This window comes from Astatotilapia calliptera, chromosome 8, assembly GCF_964374335.1.
Source record: "Astatotilapia calliptera chromosome 8, fAstCal68.1, whole genome shotgun sequence".
NCBI lineage: Eukaryota > Metazoa > Chordata > Actinopteri > Cichliformes > Cichlidae > Astatotilapia > Astatotilapia calliptera.
In genome coordinates, this window is record NC_137429.1 from 28,233,679 (window position 1) to 28,251,282 (window position 17,604).

The window sequence follows — 17,604 nt, forward strand, 5'->3', positions numbered from 1 at the left end:
AAGAACTTCAAAATAAAATACACAAGTATTACATGTGAAGTAAAATAAATATTTTATTAGGATATAGTGACATTATTACATTTTCAAAGACAATCTTTCTTGTGAAAGATTTCTACAGTAGATGTAATATGTTCACACTGAACAAAATCTGAGAACCACATTCAACAACACTTTAGCTTTTAACTTCCAAAATATATTCACTTAAGCCTGATAATGGGCATAGTTTTTTTTGATATACATACAAGTATAGCAAGAAACTAAACAATATTAACCACAAACCAACTGAACTTTGCTCCAGTAATTCCAATCACAGTGCTTTTCAGTAATAATACTGGCATTCTAGATTTATTCCTTTCCCTATTCCTTGAACACAAAATTTAGCAAAGCAGAACAAAACATTAAACAAAAAACAAAGAATTATTTGCTGAAGTAACAACAACAAATGGATAATGGCTGGAAGAACTGTGGCACACTCATCAAGTAGGTAAGGCTTCAGGAAGAGGGTTTATGTAATCAAGTTTAGGTTAGGCAAAGCTCTATATCATCATTAGGGCTGATGCTGAGGAGTAGATGTTGAGGGCTGCTAAAGAAAAGTTAATCATTTTTAGACATAATGGTTCACACAAGAGCGTTCACTAGCAAATGTTCAGAATCAGACATCAAACTGGGAGAAGATACCTTGGTTTTTTTTAAATATCTTTGGTCTCACAGCAACTCGTCCTCCACAACATCATCAACACTTCCTGATATAGAGGCAGCTTCTGAGGTGCAAGAAGGAAACACTCAAGTTAACAATGACTGTAACAGCAGCTTCAACTCTTTTTGTTTATCCACCATGGTACAAAAGCTTGACTGAGAGTCATAGTGACACCGTTCCTTTGTTTCACTATGTTATCTTTATTTTCACTGTATTGCTTTTTCTTACGGATTTAAACCTCCCCCAGATAGGAAACTGCTTTATGATAAGAACATGTAGGATTTTCCTCTCTAAAATAAGACAAATCTTTCACGATCTTTGCTAATTCTAGTCACAAAGCAAACAACTAGAAACATTAACATAAGGGTGGCTGTAGCTCAGGTGGCAGAGCAGGTCAGCCACTAATCAGAAGGTCGGCGGTTCGATCCCAGGCTGCACCCTGGCTGCATGCCAAATATCCTTGGGCAAGATACTAACCCCGTGTTTGCCTACTGGTGGTGGTCAGAGGGCCCGGTGGCGCCAGTGTCCGGCAGCCTCGCCTCTGTCAGTGCGCCCCAGGGCAGCTGTGGCTACAATGTAGCTTGCTATCGCCAGTGTGTGAATGGGTGAATGACTGAATGTAGTGTAAAGCGCTTTGGGGTCCTATGGACTAGAAAAGCGCTATACAAATGCAGGCCATTTACCATTTCCTGATTTGTTAGAGATAAACTACAAATTGCACTGAATACAAGTATTTGGAGTATTAGGGTCAAGTTAATTGATCATAATCAAAATGTATATTGTTGTGTTCATTTCTTCTTGAGACACTTTAGAAAGTTGATTTAACAGAACTGCATTCCTGTTAATTTTCCACCACATGGGGGCATACACTACCTCTCTGTAGGTGTAAGAAGTGTCCCAAGTCAAGTATCTGATCCAATGTGGACATCACTTGGATATTCTGTTGTATTTAGAAACCTAGATAACATTTTTACTTCAACATACAATCCCAGTAACATCAGGGTATGAGGGTTACTTTATGATCGCTTAAACATAGTCACTGGCAAATCTACAGTTCCATGACAGAACTCACCTGATAAACTAATACAGGAAAGACTGAGCTCTGATGATGCTCCTATTACATCATCCTGTTGGAAGAATAAAAGTGATTAGCCGCTGTTAAACAGTCCTCCAAACTTTCAGAACAGAAGTAAGGGGATTACCTAATCTCTCAGGCATAAAGATAAATTAAAATAATAATAATAAAAAATGACAGAGTACCTTGTCGGATACAGTTGGACAGAGATTAATATACCTGACAAGCACACCCAAGAAAACTAGGATGCTAGAATTGCATACCAATAATAAGAAGCAAGATTCTTTATTATTCTTTTATTAATGTCTTCCTTCACATACAGAAGTTCATATAAACTCATCATGTGCATGAATGCCATTGTAATTCTGGACTTGACTGATGATTTCTTTTAGCTGTTCTTTTTACAAGGGTGGAATAATCATACAGCATATATATTTTATGACATTAAAAAACAAAAATTGGGTCCATCATTTGGAAATCATTTTGGATATTCTCTAATCTGCAAAAGGTAAGAATTATACATATAGTGTCAAATATAAACATACACTCTCACTAATATTTGGTTAACTGTCTCTTAGCAAGTTGTACCTCGTTTAATAGCCATCAATAAGCTTCTGGCATTTAGTTGCTGATTTGAGTCAAAGAATTTGAAGTTAACCCTTATTTTCAACATTCAATCCAATTTGTGCAACAGTACCACTGGCACAGTGCAGTATAAAGGTACATCAGACCAAGATGAAGTCCCTGTTGCAGGAACCTACAGTGCAGCACTAAGGATCTGGATTTGATCCTGATGAGATGCATGAGGAGCCTAGTCCGGAATTACCCAGTAGTAATAGTCCAAATGGTACAGGTGGAATGGGCCCAGCCAGCTAGAAGACTAAATGGTATCAGTCTTGCAGCCATGACTCACCTGCAAATCATGGCTGCAAGTCAGGGTTGTTGTCAGTCAGTGGAGGTTAACTGAGGGAGTCTGGATTCCCAAAAATGAGAATTCCACAATCATCCAGCAGTTTTGATCTATCTCTCTGTTCAGTGTTGATTTTTCCAGGATTTTTTCCCGCTGGCTTACAGACGTCCTGTTCAAGATTAAGTATATTGATACCCTATTTTTGTCCAGGAAGAAGTAAGAGACGCTGGAAGACACGAAAAGCAGAATGAGTAACTTACCAGCATCATCTGCAGACAGCCAAGATTGCAGCCCTCTTTTTTTCCATTCAAATCTTCATGGAAGATAACGGCATAGCCCAATCGTATAAGCTCCTCTCCAACATTCACAGCCTTTTTTACATGATATGCACATGGAAAGAGGAGACAGGGTAAAGGACAAACCAAACACAGGCTTATTAAAGTCTTATTATTAAGAAATAAAATCCTATCTAACCTTGCCCTCACTGTTGTCATAGAGCTTGACACTGGGCCATGAGGAGATTTCCGAGTGAGAGTAGCTGCACAGTTTGGCCTGCAGGGGTCTCCAAGAGGCACAATATGTCAGCCTCTCAAACTGATCCAGGGCTTCCTCAGTCCAAACCCCTCCTGCATGACAAGTTGGTGGAGGAAAGAAACTGAAATAATCAAGAATTCAAGAATAATGCACTGCAGAATACTAAAAGACCTAAGGGCGTCAGTATATCCTCTGCATTGATTGTGCCACCGTAACATCATCGCACAGTCAGTTTTATTTATGTTCCCCAGTAAGATGAGTCTGAGTGATATAGCAAATGTAGTTTTTTCAATTATGATGGTTAAAATGGCTCTACTGTAACCATCGAGTATAAATTGCCATGGTAATAATAAGCTGTCTGCAGTTTTTTTTCTCCCACATGCTATAAATGCATCACTAATCCCACCCCCCAACCACAAATTTTTCTACCTGGCACACTGCGCTGAGCATGCGTGTTTATATACTACCAAATAGGGAAAAATATGGTGACAGTGAGAGTCTCAGACAAGCAAGGAAATGAGACTGTAACTGAACAGGAGCCAGACAAGATGGTTCCAAAGAGAAACAGCACTGGATCAATCATCTGGCAGTGGTTTGGATTTCCCAAAGAGGATGTCGAACCTAAATGCGGAACGTGGTATTTAGTACTAGTGGTAATGTGGTCACATGTCACATGGCTTCACTCAAACCTGGAGCTTGTGTTTTTGGCACAGAACTTACACACCTTAAACACAGATGACAGTGTTCTTGTTCAGGAGTAATAAAGTCACAATTCTTGATTATACGTTAGCTTCTGTGAATTTTTTTACCGCTTTGCGTGGTGTGTTTTGTTGTTTAAATTCTAGAACAGGTAGCGCGATCATTATTTAGATGGTTTTGAGATGCTCTAATACCTGTGATATGACTGTTCTTGTTCCGTTTTTTTTGAAGGCACTGTCTGAACTTGGAACCGTTTTCCATTTTACCACTTTTTGCTGTTTAAACTTCTTAGCACATATAGAGACAATAGTTCTGAGATGCTCTGATACCTGTGACAGTTTTTGGTCAATGGTTTTTATAGACACTAACTACACTTTTGTTTCTGTAGGTCATCACATTTTACAGTTTTTATATGTTATAAGCACAGAGAACACCTTTTTAATTACAATTGTTTTAAATTTGACTTTTGCTTTCTTTTTTTTGTTAAAGGGTTAGTGTTGACCACAGAAAGACTGTGAGAATATTGTCATTTGTGAAAAACCTCTGTGTGCAACTGATGGTTAAAAAATGGTTAAAATAAAACATATTTTTTGGCTATATCGCAACACATCATGTGTTGTGATATACAATACACGACCAGACGAAAGAAATGGCCAAAATGGTAATGCCAGTTGATGTGATATGACACAGCGTGACAGGAGGTAAGCAGTGGCCATAAAAGTGCCCTTATGTCCTCATGTACCAGCAAGTGTGTGACAAAGTGTGTATAAGTATATGTGTGTGTGTGTGCGTTTGGGAAAGAGTGTGTATGTAATGCTGGGCATACACTGTGCGATTTTTGGCTCATTTTGAGCCGATTTTTCAGTCGTGCGACCGTTTTGGTGATTGGTCCGAGTTTCGCCTTCATCGTGTGTCATGTAGTATACATGGGGTAACGAGAAGCGATTAACACCTCAGGAGCAGCTCCCGATCATCAATCGCTTGGTCGTAAGAAAATCAAACCTGTTTGAAATCCTGTCAGCCGTCGTGAGGGTGTCACCGCAGCCTCTCACACTGCGCACGCGCAAACACAGAAATGAAAGTGAAAAGATGGAGCAGCACGGCTGTGCAGCGTGTGATCTGGACACAAGTGATGGAGGCACAACTTGTAGAACTTTGGCTCATCCGAGCCTTTTCGATGTGGCCTCACAAAATTATCACGACCACAACATCCGTGAAAATAATTGGATGGACATTGCTGCTCAATCACAGCTGCCTGATCAACGTTTTTCATTAGCAATTTAGCAAAGTTGATGGTGGTGGTGTGTCTGTGTGACTGAAAGACAGAGAGAGAGAGTGAGAGCGACAGATTTTCTATTATAACCTTCATGTTATGGAGGCACAGTCTGAGCACTCAGGTCGCATCAGAGCATCGGGTCATATAGTGTGACCCTGCATCGTGACCTACAAACTTCTAACCCCTGCGAGTCAATCGTGCAGTTTGAGCAGAAGCTGAATAACGCAACTGAAAAAAATCACACAGTGTCTGCCCAGATTAAGAGAGAGGAGCAAGAGTGTGTAAGAGAGAGGAACAGGGAGTGAAAGGGTAAGAGACAGTGAGTAAATGAGCAAGTGAGAGAGAGAGAGAAAGACAGTCATTGTTAAGATGAGAGCTTTACCTTTTGGCTTCACTCCTGCTAAGCTGCACTCAATAGCTTGAAATGGTAAACTGAGGAAGTCGCTCCTGAAAATTGCAGCATATGCAAAAGCTGTTAATAAGTCGTGTCCTTTTTTTATCCATATTACATTCAACATTATACAGTGTGCAGTAGCAGTATGTCACATCAAGTTCTTCGAAAGTTAGATGAAGAAGTGTACAAAGCAACACTCACTGCATGAGCTAACATAGAAATGCAGAATTTAAAATTGTGTGCTCTTCAAAATCAGTAACTCACCAGCCTCCTCCGAAGACAGCCAGAAACATTTGTCTCATGCTGATATGATGGTCACAAACAACAAAACTGCTCTTGTGCAAGGTTATCTTGTTTCTTTGTAATACTTCAATAAAAGCATTGCTGATTGTAACCAATTTCAAAGTAACGTGTTACTCTTATCATTATAATCATCACATTTGTCTGTAAAGCAGTATTATTTTTGCATTCTTGTACTAAATCCCTTGATCACGCTAAAACTACTAATCAATTTATTTTGTTTTTACTTGCAAGTGAAAACGAAATAGTTTGATAATTGTAAAATTCATAATAATCATAATAATTTAAGACTCCCATCCTGCATTTTAGTCTGCTGTTCTGGAGTTACACCTTCTAATTTTAATGCTGTGGTGTTTCCCATCTCAGATCACAAGCTTGTATTGTTTGACATTATCAAAATCTCACCTACAGCTGTCATGTCCTTTTGGAATCTCAAGTGTTAATCCCCTCATTGGTTTATTACCCATTCATATTATCCTCACTGCTGACCTGCTACATCACTACAATGATAATTTATCCTGTGGCTGCTCCACTCTTAACACTCTTAACAAAATCAAGCCTGCAGAAACCACTTCTCATCACACTTCCACGACACAGTGCACAGCATTCCTGGACTTCTCCAACAAAACAAACATATCCTACAACTGAATTCTTCAAGGTTATCATTCTTTCAGCTATCTTAAGTGGAAAACATCACCAAACTCATGATGTCCAAAACTTCTGCGTGTTCACTGGACCCCCTTCCAACTGCCTTGGTCAAAGACTCCATTCCTACCCCGTCTCCAATTATAACTGCCATACATCATTTTACACTGCTGCTGTCCCCGTGTCCCTCAAGACAGTCTCTAACATCCCCATTCTTAAAAAAACCTGGTCTAGACTCCAAAAGTCTTAACAACTACAATGGTGTGAAAAAGTATTTGCCTCTTCCTGATTTCCTATCTATTTGTATGTTTGTCACATTTTAATGTTTCAGATAATCAAACAAATTTTAATATTAGTCAAAGATAACACAAGTAAACACAAAATACAATTTCTAAATGAAGGTATTTATTATTAAGGTGAAAAGGGGGGAGGGGGATCCAAGCCTACATGGCCCTGTGTGGACAAAGTGATCACTTGCCCAGTTATAAAATAAATTACCTGTGGTATGTCATATCTTCAGGAAGCTTCTGTAGCTTCACCCAGGCCCGATTACCACCTGATTACCAAGGATCGCCACCCTTAGCAGCAACAACTGCAATAAAGTGTTTGCGATAACTGGCAATGAGTGTTTTACAGCGCTTTGGAGGAGTTTTGGCCCACTCATCTTTGCAGAATGGTAATTTGTACAATGACAAGACACTTTATTGTTGGTTTATGTGGAATAGATGTAGTAGACTATTGCATAATTTCAAGAATTAGATTTTTCAGGGACTTTTCCACCACTATATGATCATATGACCTGCTCTAAAAAAAAAAAAGAGGCTGGAGAATAATGTGAAAGAAATGTGTTAAGTCTAACTGTTGAATGTTGTCATTGTGTTTCTTAAATTTGTAAAGTCTTAGTTCAAGCAGTAGGATCAAAGCCATTCCTTTGATCCTGACCACTAGGCCTGGGTATCGTCACTCATTTCTAGAATCGATTCAATTCCGATTCACAAGGTCCCGAATCGATTCGATCCACGACTCGATTTGAATCTGGGAAATTTTGACAGTCAGAAATATTATAATTCAGATCAGTACATTTACATATGTTTGTATCTATAAAAAGGAAGCTGACACACACAAGACTTTATCACAGGCGTAAGCGTCACAGCAGATGCCTTTGTGTCAAAGTAGCTGAGGATAAAACACATTTAAACATGAAGGCGATTTTCCTGGCCTGGGATTTTATAAAAATATTCTGCAGTACATCAAAAATGAAAGAAAACCATTAATCAACACATGAACATTACCTCTGACGTTACAGCGGTTTTATTAGAGACACGGTTAAGCGTTTTGCATTTTGCATAATTTTAAAAAGTTTAAATTTGTTCAGTGTTGAACGGCAGAAATTAGGTTTTCTTTCGGAAGAATATAAAACGGAAAAAAAATGTCGGCCGACAGCGCTGTAAACTTGTGCGTAACAAGAAAGCGAATAACGAAGAAAACAGATTTTTAGACGGGAAACTGCTCTTGAAGTACAGAGAGAGAGAGAGAGAGGGAGAGAGAGAGCTGTGCATCGTGGTCGAAGCAAAACCGTAAGTCAGAGTGAATCCATGTGAAGTGTAGTTTGGATTTTCTTTTGCTGCTGGTTCGGTCAATATTGTTTGGAGAGAGATCAAACTAACAGCTTTAGAATCGGCTCATAAAGGGCGTGAACACAAAGCTCGGACCTGCCGACAGATCAGAATCAGCGAGCTGTCGGCTTTCAGCCCCGACTGTGAGAAAGGCGACATCTAACTGATTCTGATCCGCGGGTCGCGCTGTGTGTTTAAGTCTATGTGCAGAATCCGTGTACCTGCTCTCATTTACTGTCTTAGCTGTTTGGTGGTTGTTGAAATTTTGTGAGGTTTCACCAGAGATTCTGGCATTTCGGGCAAAATAAATTTATATTAAAAAATCGATTCAGGATTTTAATGAATCGATTTTACGTTATCCAAGCCAGAATCGATTTTAATCGATAAATCGATTATAAAAACCCACCCCTACTGACCACCTCTCCAGCCACTCTGTGCTGGGGGAGGTTTTATTGTAGATACATCTTATCTGACAGATCTGTTTCTTGTGTTGTAAGCTTCCTGCTTCTATGACCCTTTTGGTCAGCAGGAGGTCACACAAACGCACCCCATGACAGTGCCTTGTCTTTGTAACCAAGGGGGGTTTTACGGTGGGAGGTTCTTTTGCTGTGATGTGTATTGTAACTGTCCTGTCAATAAAAAGGCTACGAGGACAGCTACTCTTTGAAGGATTTGGGCTAGAGACAGGTGAGGAGCGTGAGCTCCAAGAGCTGGTTCTGACCAAAGCTTCCCTCGTTAGCGAGTAAAAAGCCGGTTGAAGATGTTCTGTCTTGTTTTTCCGTTCTTCATGAGGAATAAGTCTCTAAACTAGCGGGGCTTGTGGAAACACAGACCCAACAAAATGTCTTTTTCTTTCTTTAATGCCCAAACCTTTTGCCCTACATGTAAAATATATACACCAAGACATAACCATCTTGTCCTCTTTCATTCAGTGTCAATTTCTCTGAGATTTGGATCTTATTGGATTTACTTATTGGATTTGCCATTGATGTGCAGCCTCCTCCATCTCCCTCTCCTGTAGAGAACAACGTTACAACATCTCCCAAAATTCAGCTGAAAACCATGGCTGCAATCACAGCATTGTAAGATGGCGAAAGATGTAACCTTAGGCCCCCACCTCGATTCAGAGATTGTCTTTCCCTTTTCACGTAAATGGCCTTCTTGACTCTGTGCTCAAACCAGCGTTCCTCCCTGTCCAAGATGTTACATCCTCATCCTTGAAAGAGTGTCCACTGGCCTGTAGGTGTGAACAGACTGCAGAGTCCTGGCCGACGAGGCAGCTCTTCTGTGTTGTGCCATCCGCTTCGCCAGAGGTTGTTTGGTTTCTCCGATGTATAAATCCTGGCAATCCTCCTGGCACTTAACAGCGTACACTATGTTACTCTGTCTGTGTCGGGGGACCCGATCCTTGGGGTGGACCAGTTTTTGGCGCAGCGTGTTTTGGGGTTTAAAAGCCAAAGAGACCCAGTGTTTAGAAAAAATGCATCTCAACTGCTCTGATACTCCTGACACATATGGGATCACTACAGGTTTTTGCTTGGGCAGCGGTTGTCCTGGCCATTGATCAGTGGTCTTTGATCAGTGGGTTTTGGTCAGTGGTTGTAGATCAATGGTTATGAGAATTTGCATAATTAAGATTAAGGAACTGACTTCCCAGCCCTTTGTTCCTTCAGTGGGCTGGTTTCAGTCATTATGCAAATGTACTGTTTATAAGATTGGGGAAACCTGCAGTCAGCTGAGACTGAAGAAGTCACTTGGATGAGTGATGAAACGTTTCTCCCACAAAACGCTACGTCCAGATGAACAGAATCAACTTTTTGGAGATTTACTTTCCTGGATGATTGAAAATGCATCAAGGAGAAACAGCAAGTATACAGAATGAAATGGAATGGGCCATCTGCGACGCTACAGACAGATTAACAGCCTTAGAAAAAGATCATGAGACTCTAAAGAAAGATTACAACAAACTACACGACAAACGCCTGGATTTAGAAAACAGAAGCCGCAGAAAAAATCTGCGTGTGGTGGGCATTAATGAGGGGGGAAACCCCAGCCATTTCATGGCAGAGTTTTTCTCAGAAGTGCTCGCGAAAGAAAACGGTGATTCATTTACTATAACAGACCGAACCCACAGGACCCTCGCCCCGAAACCACGGACAGGAGAGCGCCCAAGAGCCATGATAAGGGCAAGGGATAGATTCTGCAACTGTCCAAGGGAAAAGGCTGCCTCTTCTACAAAGGATCACCTGTACACATCTTCCCTGACATGAACCCCGAGGTCAGCAAACTTCGTGCGACATTTAACCCCGTGAAAGGGAAACTGCGGAATGCTGGCATCCTGTACAGTACTACTATCCCGCGAAGCTGATTATAACAGTGAACAACACCAAGCACTCATTCACAGATCCACGTGAAGCAGAGAAGTTCGTCAGTATCCACATCCAGAGCCCAGCCACATCTACTGACAAGGAGGGATAGTTGGTGCCATCTCTACAAACAACATGACCCAGGAGGGAATAGTATATAATAATAGACAATCTTAAGGAGTTTAGTGGTAAGTCTGATGTCTACAGCCCATAAAAAGCTGGACAAAAATTGTTTTTCTTTTCTTTTCCATTTGCAGCTCAGTTTCACTGCAAATAAAGAAGGTGTTCAGGTTTGAGTTCAAGGGGATGTTCTTTAGTTTAGTTCAAGAAAGTTGTGAATTTCAGAGGCTCACATCTAGAAAGGTCAGAGTAAGATCCATTAACCAATTACTAACAGTTAGTAACTATTGGCACCTCTACTGAAGGAATGCCACAAAATCTTGTCAGTTTTGTAACATGGAACTGTAGGGGACTCAGAGGACCAGTGAAACGATAAAACATTTTAGCTCACTTAACCTCCTAGGACCTGGCGTCCACATATGTGGACATCACATTTTGGGTTGTCTAGACCTAAAAACACAAATTTTTCTCTACAAAGGCTTGATATCCACTTACGAGGACATTCTACTGCCACTGTTCTATCAAAAATTTAAAATGAATATCCTCATACAGTATGTGGATCTCATTTTTGTCAGAAAAATAAATCAGGTAAAAAAAAAAAAAAAAAAAGAAAATCTGGCAATTCTTTGTTTTTACATTCATGAGGTGCCAATATGCCCAAATATCAAAGAGAAATTAAAAATGCATGCCATGGAAGAGTTCAGGTCTCAGGAGGTTAAAAAAAAGTAAATGCGGATATAATATTTTTGCAAGAAACGCATCTAAAAGTACAAGACCACAACAGATTACGTTGCAAATGGATAGAACAAATATTTCACTCGTTTAATGCAGGAAGCAGAGTCACAGCTATACTAATCCAAAAAACAGAACCATTTACTGCAGCAAAAATATTACCAGACGCTCAAGGTAGATATATTATTGTAACTGGCAAAGTTTATGGTCATTTAGTTACATTAGTAAACATTTACGCTCCAAATATTGGAGCGTAAATAGAAGTCTGGGCTCGGGAGAACCCGAGTGCCCTGGAGGGACTTTCCCTGCCGGATACACGATGGACGGGTGGCAGAGGATCGTGTGCCTGGCAGGACTGTCGATCGAGGACGCTGAAGATATCTACCTATTCGGAACCATGATAACAGGGTTCTTGCTGATCGGAGCTGGCTTGGCCCTGGCTTATCGGAGAATTAAGAGAGCGGAACCGGCTGTTCAAACCCCCACAAGGCTGCCCGCTGGGATTGGAACGACAGGTGCGACTTCTCAGAAAGGGCTCACTGAAGGCAGCATGGTTAAGAGCTTGGAGGCGCTTACGACTGCAGTGAATGCTCAGAATAACACCTTTGAGCGTATGTATGTTGGATTACATCAGGAAAGAATCAACTCAGAACAACATCTCTGGGCGGAGCTGGATTACACCTCAGATCAGTTGGCTGCGGTCGTGAGGTCTCAGAATCTGCTATGTGAGCAAAAAGAGTGACAAGACCACAGAATCGACGGCTAATAACATCACGGAGAAGCTCGCAGCTATTAACGGGAGACTGAGAGACCAGTGTCGGAGTGTTAAAAACATCTTGAAAGTCTCAATTACCATCATAATGCGGCTACCCCTTCGGCGCCAGCTGTGGGCTCAAGGCCAAGGCCAAGGCTCAAGGCTGGAGCCGAACAACAACTCCTTGATAACGACTGTGTTGAGTCTGTTCCTTCCCATTCCATGCAAGGCCACCTGGGTTGGCTGGAAGACTGTTTACTTAGCCTGGCAGGGCGAAGGACACTGTCTCAGCTGAACTATGGACACGCACACACATACATATACTGATACTGATAAGCACTCACTGACGCATCACCCTCCCTATGTATCCCTATTGTGATTAATAAAGCCTTTTTTAATAAATTAGTCTCCTTAATATCCTATTTCATATGGAACAGAAAGAACCCAAGAATCAAGAAGAGTAGAGACCGACATGTCAGGGAGGGATGGGGTTGCCATGCATCCGTCTTTATTATTGGTAAGGTAATGTTCGTTCCATGTCGTTTTGGTTGAGCACTCGGGGGGCCGACTGGACAACGATGGAAAGTGAAAGTTGTTATCCCTCCTCATTAGAAGCTATGATCTATTCAGCTCTCCCTATCCCTAGACACGACCTTAAGAATCCTGTAATCTCTCATACAATTAAAATCTGAACTCAGATAAGGAAACATTACGGGTGGAATGAAGCCTCCATACTATCTCCACTCATGAATAACGCAACATTCACACCATCACTTTCAAACATTTCATTTCTCCAATGTAACCTTAAGGGGCTGCACTCAATAAAGGATTTATTCATCAGTAAGGGTTCCAGCAATTGCAAGAAAAATGTAACTTGCACAGTAATGACTTCTTCAAATACTTACAGATCAGAAGCTCTGTAAGGAGTAATTTTCTATCCTTTCCAGATCAACCCCCAGACTCTATCTTAGATAACTTATTCCAGTTCGATCCACTCAAAAAAGGACTAATAACAAAAATTCACAATGCATGGTCACAACTGGATGGAACTACCACGCTTGATCATCTGAAAGAGGCCTGGCAGAATGACCTTGGTATGAGAATCACAGATAGTCAATGGACAAAAGCCCAAGAAAATGTAAACTCTTCCTCTGTTTGTATTCATCATGGACTCTTACAGTTTAAAGTGCTACATAGACTCCATTTATCAAAGTTGAAAGTGTCAAAAATGTTCCCCAATGTAAACTTGTCCTGCGAAAGATGTAAACAGCAACCTGCTTCACTGGCGCATATGTTTTGGAATTGTCCCTGTAAAGCAACATATTGGAATAATGTCTTTCAAACCTTGTCTAAGATTCTAAAACAAACACTGAAGCCAGACCCAATCTGTGCTTTATTTGGAGTGAAGCCAGTTGTTGTAGATTTGTCAGCCACCCAAAATAATGTAATACATTTTGTGACACTGCTAGCACACAGTTTAATTTTACTAAACTGGAAGCAAAAAGTGCCTCCTACCAAATCAGCGTTAATACAAGATATAATGAAACATTTGCAGCTGGAAAGAATTAAACTCCTACTAAGGGGGAAGTTGGAATAATTCTATCCAACCCGGCAGCCTTTTATAGATCAATACAGCACAGATATAAACAATCACTGAGCCTCATTGGTAGTCCGATAAATAACATCCTCTGTCCAACTTTCTTTTGTTGTTTGTCGTATTTTATTCTGTTCAACTTTTACCGTATATATGTAATCAGTTATATTTGAATCTTTGTCATCTTTATGGAAAAGGAAAACTGGGAAACCAAATGAAGAGATTTGGAAAAAAAAATGCAAAAAAAGGTGAAAATTGAAAAATTGAAAATCGTTTTTGTTTTGTTTTTTAACATATATTTCTAGTTAGAGAAATTTAAGAGGTTTATCCCTCAAAACTTTAAATACACAAAAGTTTATTTTGAGTGTCTTCATAGTTTTATTTTTGAGACACACCAATTTTTATATACTGCAGAAAAAACAAAAATAAATATTAGAATGCAAATTTGCAAAAAAACAGCATGTGAATCAAAATAAACTATTTTCAGCAGTGCAATTTAAGTTCTAAGCATCCCAGAAACTATACAGAAAAGCATAAAGTCAAACATGACTTTTAAAAACACCAATGACAAAATGACGTCACTTCCGGTTTCGGCCAGGTAATGGCGGATATGCGATAGTTCGCGCTGACGTCTATTCCAAGGTAGGAAGTGTTATGAACAGCTGATCAGATCGTCAAAGCATGTTTCTGGAATATTATGTTTTTGTTGCTGCAAGTGCTTTTTATGCAGTTTTTGCAAAGCTATATGTGGAAGGAAACGGTGACCGAGGACAAGCTGATGGCATAAGATGTAAGTACAACTCCTCCAGTTTCATATGCAAAAAAAAATTATTGCGCTAGCTTACGTGGTTGCAGTCCTACAGGGATTTAAAAATAGTTACGCAAAACGGAGCGTGCCCGTTTTGATCGGTTTTAAAGGGTTTAGAAAAAATAAAGTAACATAGAGAAACAGTATGTGTGCAGAAAAATAAATAAATAAATAAAATACTCTGGAGGAGTCACACAAAGCCTGCTTGGTTGGGGGATATAAATTTGATCCATTTATCCCAAATTTGGTAAAACTTGTCTTTCTGGATTCCAAGAGAGTACATCAATTTTTCCATTCTAAAAATTTCAAGAATAGTTTCATACCAATCATCTAATGTTGGTGGGACTCGGTTCATCCACCTTCTTGTAATAGATTTTTTGCTAGCAGCTAGAAGAGCCTGCAGCAGCTTTATATCCGTCCTCCGTTCTAGAATTATAACATGACCCACGTATAAATTTACAAAGTCAAACGGAATCTGTACCTCAATGTTTTATGAATCCCACTCCAGTACAGGTACCGCCTGGGACAGTCCCAAAACACGTGATAATGGTTTGCCTCCACTGAACCACACTGCCTCCAACACTCTGAATTCGTATTGCTAAATTTACCCTGGACTAGAATCTTAAAGTATCTTATGATATTTTTCCAGCAATGTTCTCTCCATTCTAATGAATTAGTGGAGGACCACTGTGAGCAACATATTTCTTCCCAATCTTTTTCCAAAATGCTAATTCCAGCTTCACTCTCCCACTTTTCCTTTATATATAGAATACTGTCTTTCTTGCATAGAGTAGTGCATTGTATAACCTTGAAATAGATGTATTTATAGTTGAACTATGGGCAAGTTTCAGGATTTTGAGAAAGTTAGTTTCATTCTACGTTAAATTTATAATTTTCCATTGTTTATTAAAGGAATCTTGCATTTGAAGGAACCAAAGGTTACTTTTTCACGTTTACTTAAGGAAAGAAGACGACTCAGTAAAAGAAAGAAACCAAAGAAACCAGACTATACTCCAAACACATTACACCACACAGTAATGTGTTTGGAGTCCAAACACGCTACAGGTTATGTATTCTTAAAATCTAAAAACTTGGTATGGATATCGCTAGCTGTCTTAACCACCATCACTCACTCCCACAGCTTTTCCCTCTCCTCAGCAACCAAATACTACTGTATATTAGTACAGTCACGTCTTCCTCTTTTATCCTGAATTCACCTACCTCATCCTGCGGAGGCTGCTCCTTGGGAGTTCCCCATTGTCCCCAAAGTCAACGTAATAAAGGTCCACCAGTCCAGAGCCTAGGACTCCCAGCACCCTTGCCCTGTTCCATGTGCCATGGTCTCTGTATGGAGCAGCCACAATGTCCCCTACAACAATGGTTTCCACTCGCTGATCCTACAGATCAGAAAAGCAGATGAGTTCAAACACAAATCAGACACTGGGTTGCAGAAGGTGCTGCAGGGATAGAGGTGCCCCTATGGGCTGTGTGAGCTTATTGTTAACATACTTTTTATTCACACGCAGGATCTCAGATATTTTTCTATATCTACTCGATGAATAGTTGCAGGCCTGCTTCTTATCATCAGAGCCTGGCTTTTAGCGTTCTCTAAATCACATTTTAAATGCCATTACTACAAGTTACCCAGCTTTCTGAACTGTTGTAAGATCTGCAGCACATAATCAAGACTCTTAAAAAAAGTCAGTTCTACCAGGGTAAAGAAAAAAAATACTGGCAACCGTCAGTATTACCTGTCAGCCTCCTGGTAGGCACACCGACGGCATCAATTTCAAAATCCTATATCACTGCATTCCCGAGTTATCGCTGAGAAATCAGTGATGGTAACAGATTCTAACCCATCCAAGACTTTTGTAGATTCACCTATAGTATCAATTTAAAAAAGGGAAAATACTTGGATCTTTGCAGTTTCAAGTGTGTGGAAGTATATCGGAACTCTCAACTCTCATTCTGGCCCACAAGGGAACTCTTGTGGAACAAGAGAGACACAAGGAGAGCAAGATATGTCCTTACTGTAGAGTTTCCATTGTTGTAGAAGTGGTTCATCTCCTCTGTTAGTTTGTCCAGCTGAATGGATCGAACCCCCAGGATCTGAATCCAGAAGTGGTTTGGGTTCTCTGATGCAGAAACATACACCTCAAGGTGTTCGTCAGGCTGGAAGCTCAAGTCTGGGCTTGCAACTGGAAAACACAGAGAAAATATGAAATTACTACACTTAAAGACACATTACATGGCTGCTCTGGGGTGACTGAAATCTGAACTCACTTTCAAACTTGGACACTTCAGAGAAGGTCTTAGTAGTTGTACTGCCCTCCTTCTTGCTGGCTTTTTTGATTTTTGACTCTCCCACCTGGTCAAAAAATGTTTCTGGTTCTCCTGTGGTCCCGTTGGCAAAGACAAGCACATTCTCCTCTATGTGGGAGAAGGGACTGTTGTTGTTCAAGAACAATAGAGGTTCAGTCTCTGTGTCGTTTGACTTCTGACTCACGACATTATGGCCACGTTTCTGGCGCCGGGCTGATGACTGTGAGATTGTTGTCCTCACCATCATGTCCTCGGTGACTTTTTCTAGAATCATATCCTTTGAACAGGTTTCAAAAGCAGGAGTTAGATGTCCCCTCAACTAAAATTAAAGGATGTGGTACACACAGGAGATCCAAATCAAGGCACTGTGCGTTACCTGTGCCTTTTTCACCTCCTGCCTGGTCCCTGTAATCGTCACCATGCCCTTTGCCTGTACACCGTGTGCTGGCTCTTTGGAACACGCCACTTTGGCTCCTGTAGTTCGGGTGATCTGTTTCAAACTCTCTCCACCACGGCCTGCAATACACAGATAATCATGTTCTCCTAACAATTATTGCATATAGGGGTGAGATAAAATGGGGACTTTTTTTTCACGGGGTTCGAATGTTAGCCATTAAAACCTCATACATAAAGATAACTCAGATAAAGAGAAATATGATTAATGGTAAATTCACTTTTACTTATATAGCGCCAAATCACAACAACAGTAACCTCAAGGCACTTTATATTGTAAGGTAGACCCTACAATAATACATACAGAGA

General features: G+C 40.4%; 1 protein-coding gene across 6 annotated transcripts in view; it reads right to left on the bottom strand.

The window, feature by feature from the left end:
• Positions 1-35: 35 nt before the first annotated feature.
• The window catches only part of tdrkh (tudor and KH domain containing), a 35,044-nt gene continuing 17,475 nt past the window's right edge, over positions 36-17,604 (bottom strand). For 2 of the 6 annotated variants that reach the window (XR_013910847.1, XR_013910846.1), the window contains exons 5-14: positions 17,219-17,358; positions 16,804-17,119; positions 16,552-16,718; positions 15,742-15,917; positions 5,574-5,638; positions 3,157-3,308; positions 2,943-3,053; positions 2,686-2,851; positions 1,770-1,824; positions 679-761 (exon numbers count right to left, since the gene is read on the bottom strand). Coding sequence is in view for 4 of the 6 variants with exons in the window: in XM_026177599.2 (XP_026033384.1) it covers positions 2,732-2,851; positions 2,943-3,053; positions 3,157-3,308; positions 5,574-5,638; positions 15,742-15,917; positions 16,552-16,718; positions 16,804-17,119; positions 17,219-17,358 (1,247 nt within the window). In the remaining 2 variants the exon portion in view is untranslated. Of the gene's footprint in view, positions 762-1,769; positions 1,825-2,593; positions 2,852-2,942; positions 3,054-3,156; positions 3,309-5,573; positions 5,639-15,741; positions 15,918-16,551; positions 16,719-16,803; positions 17,120-17,218; positions 17,359-17,604 lie in introns of those variants that run through there. The other 4 variants (XM_026177601.2, XM_026177600.2, XM_080305241.1 and 1 more) reach the window with 4 other exon arrangements.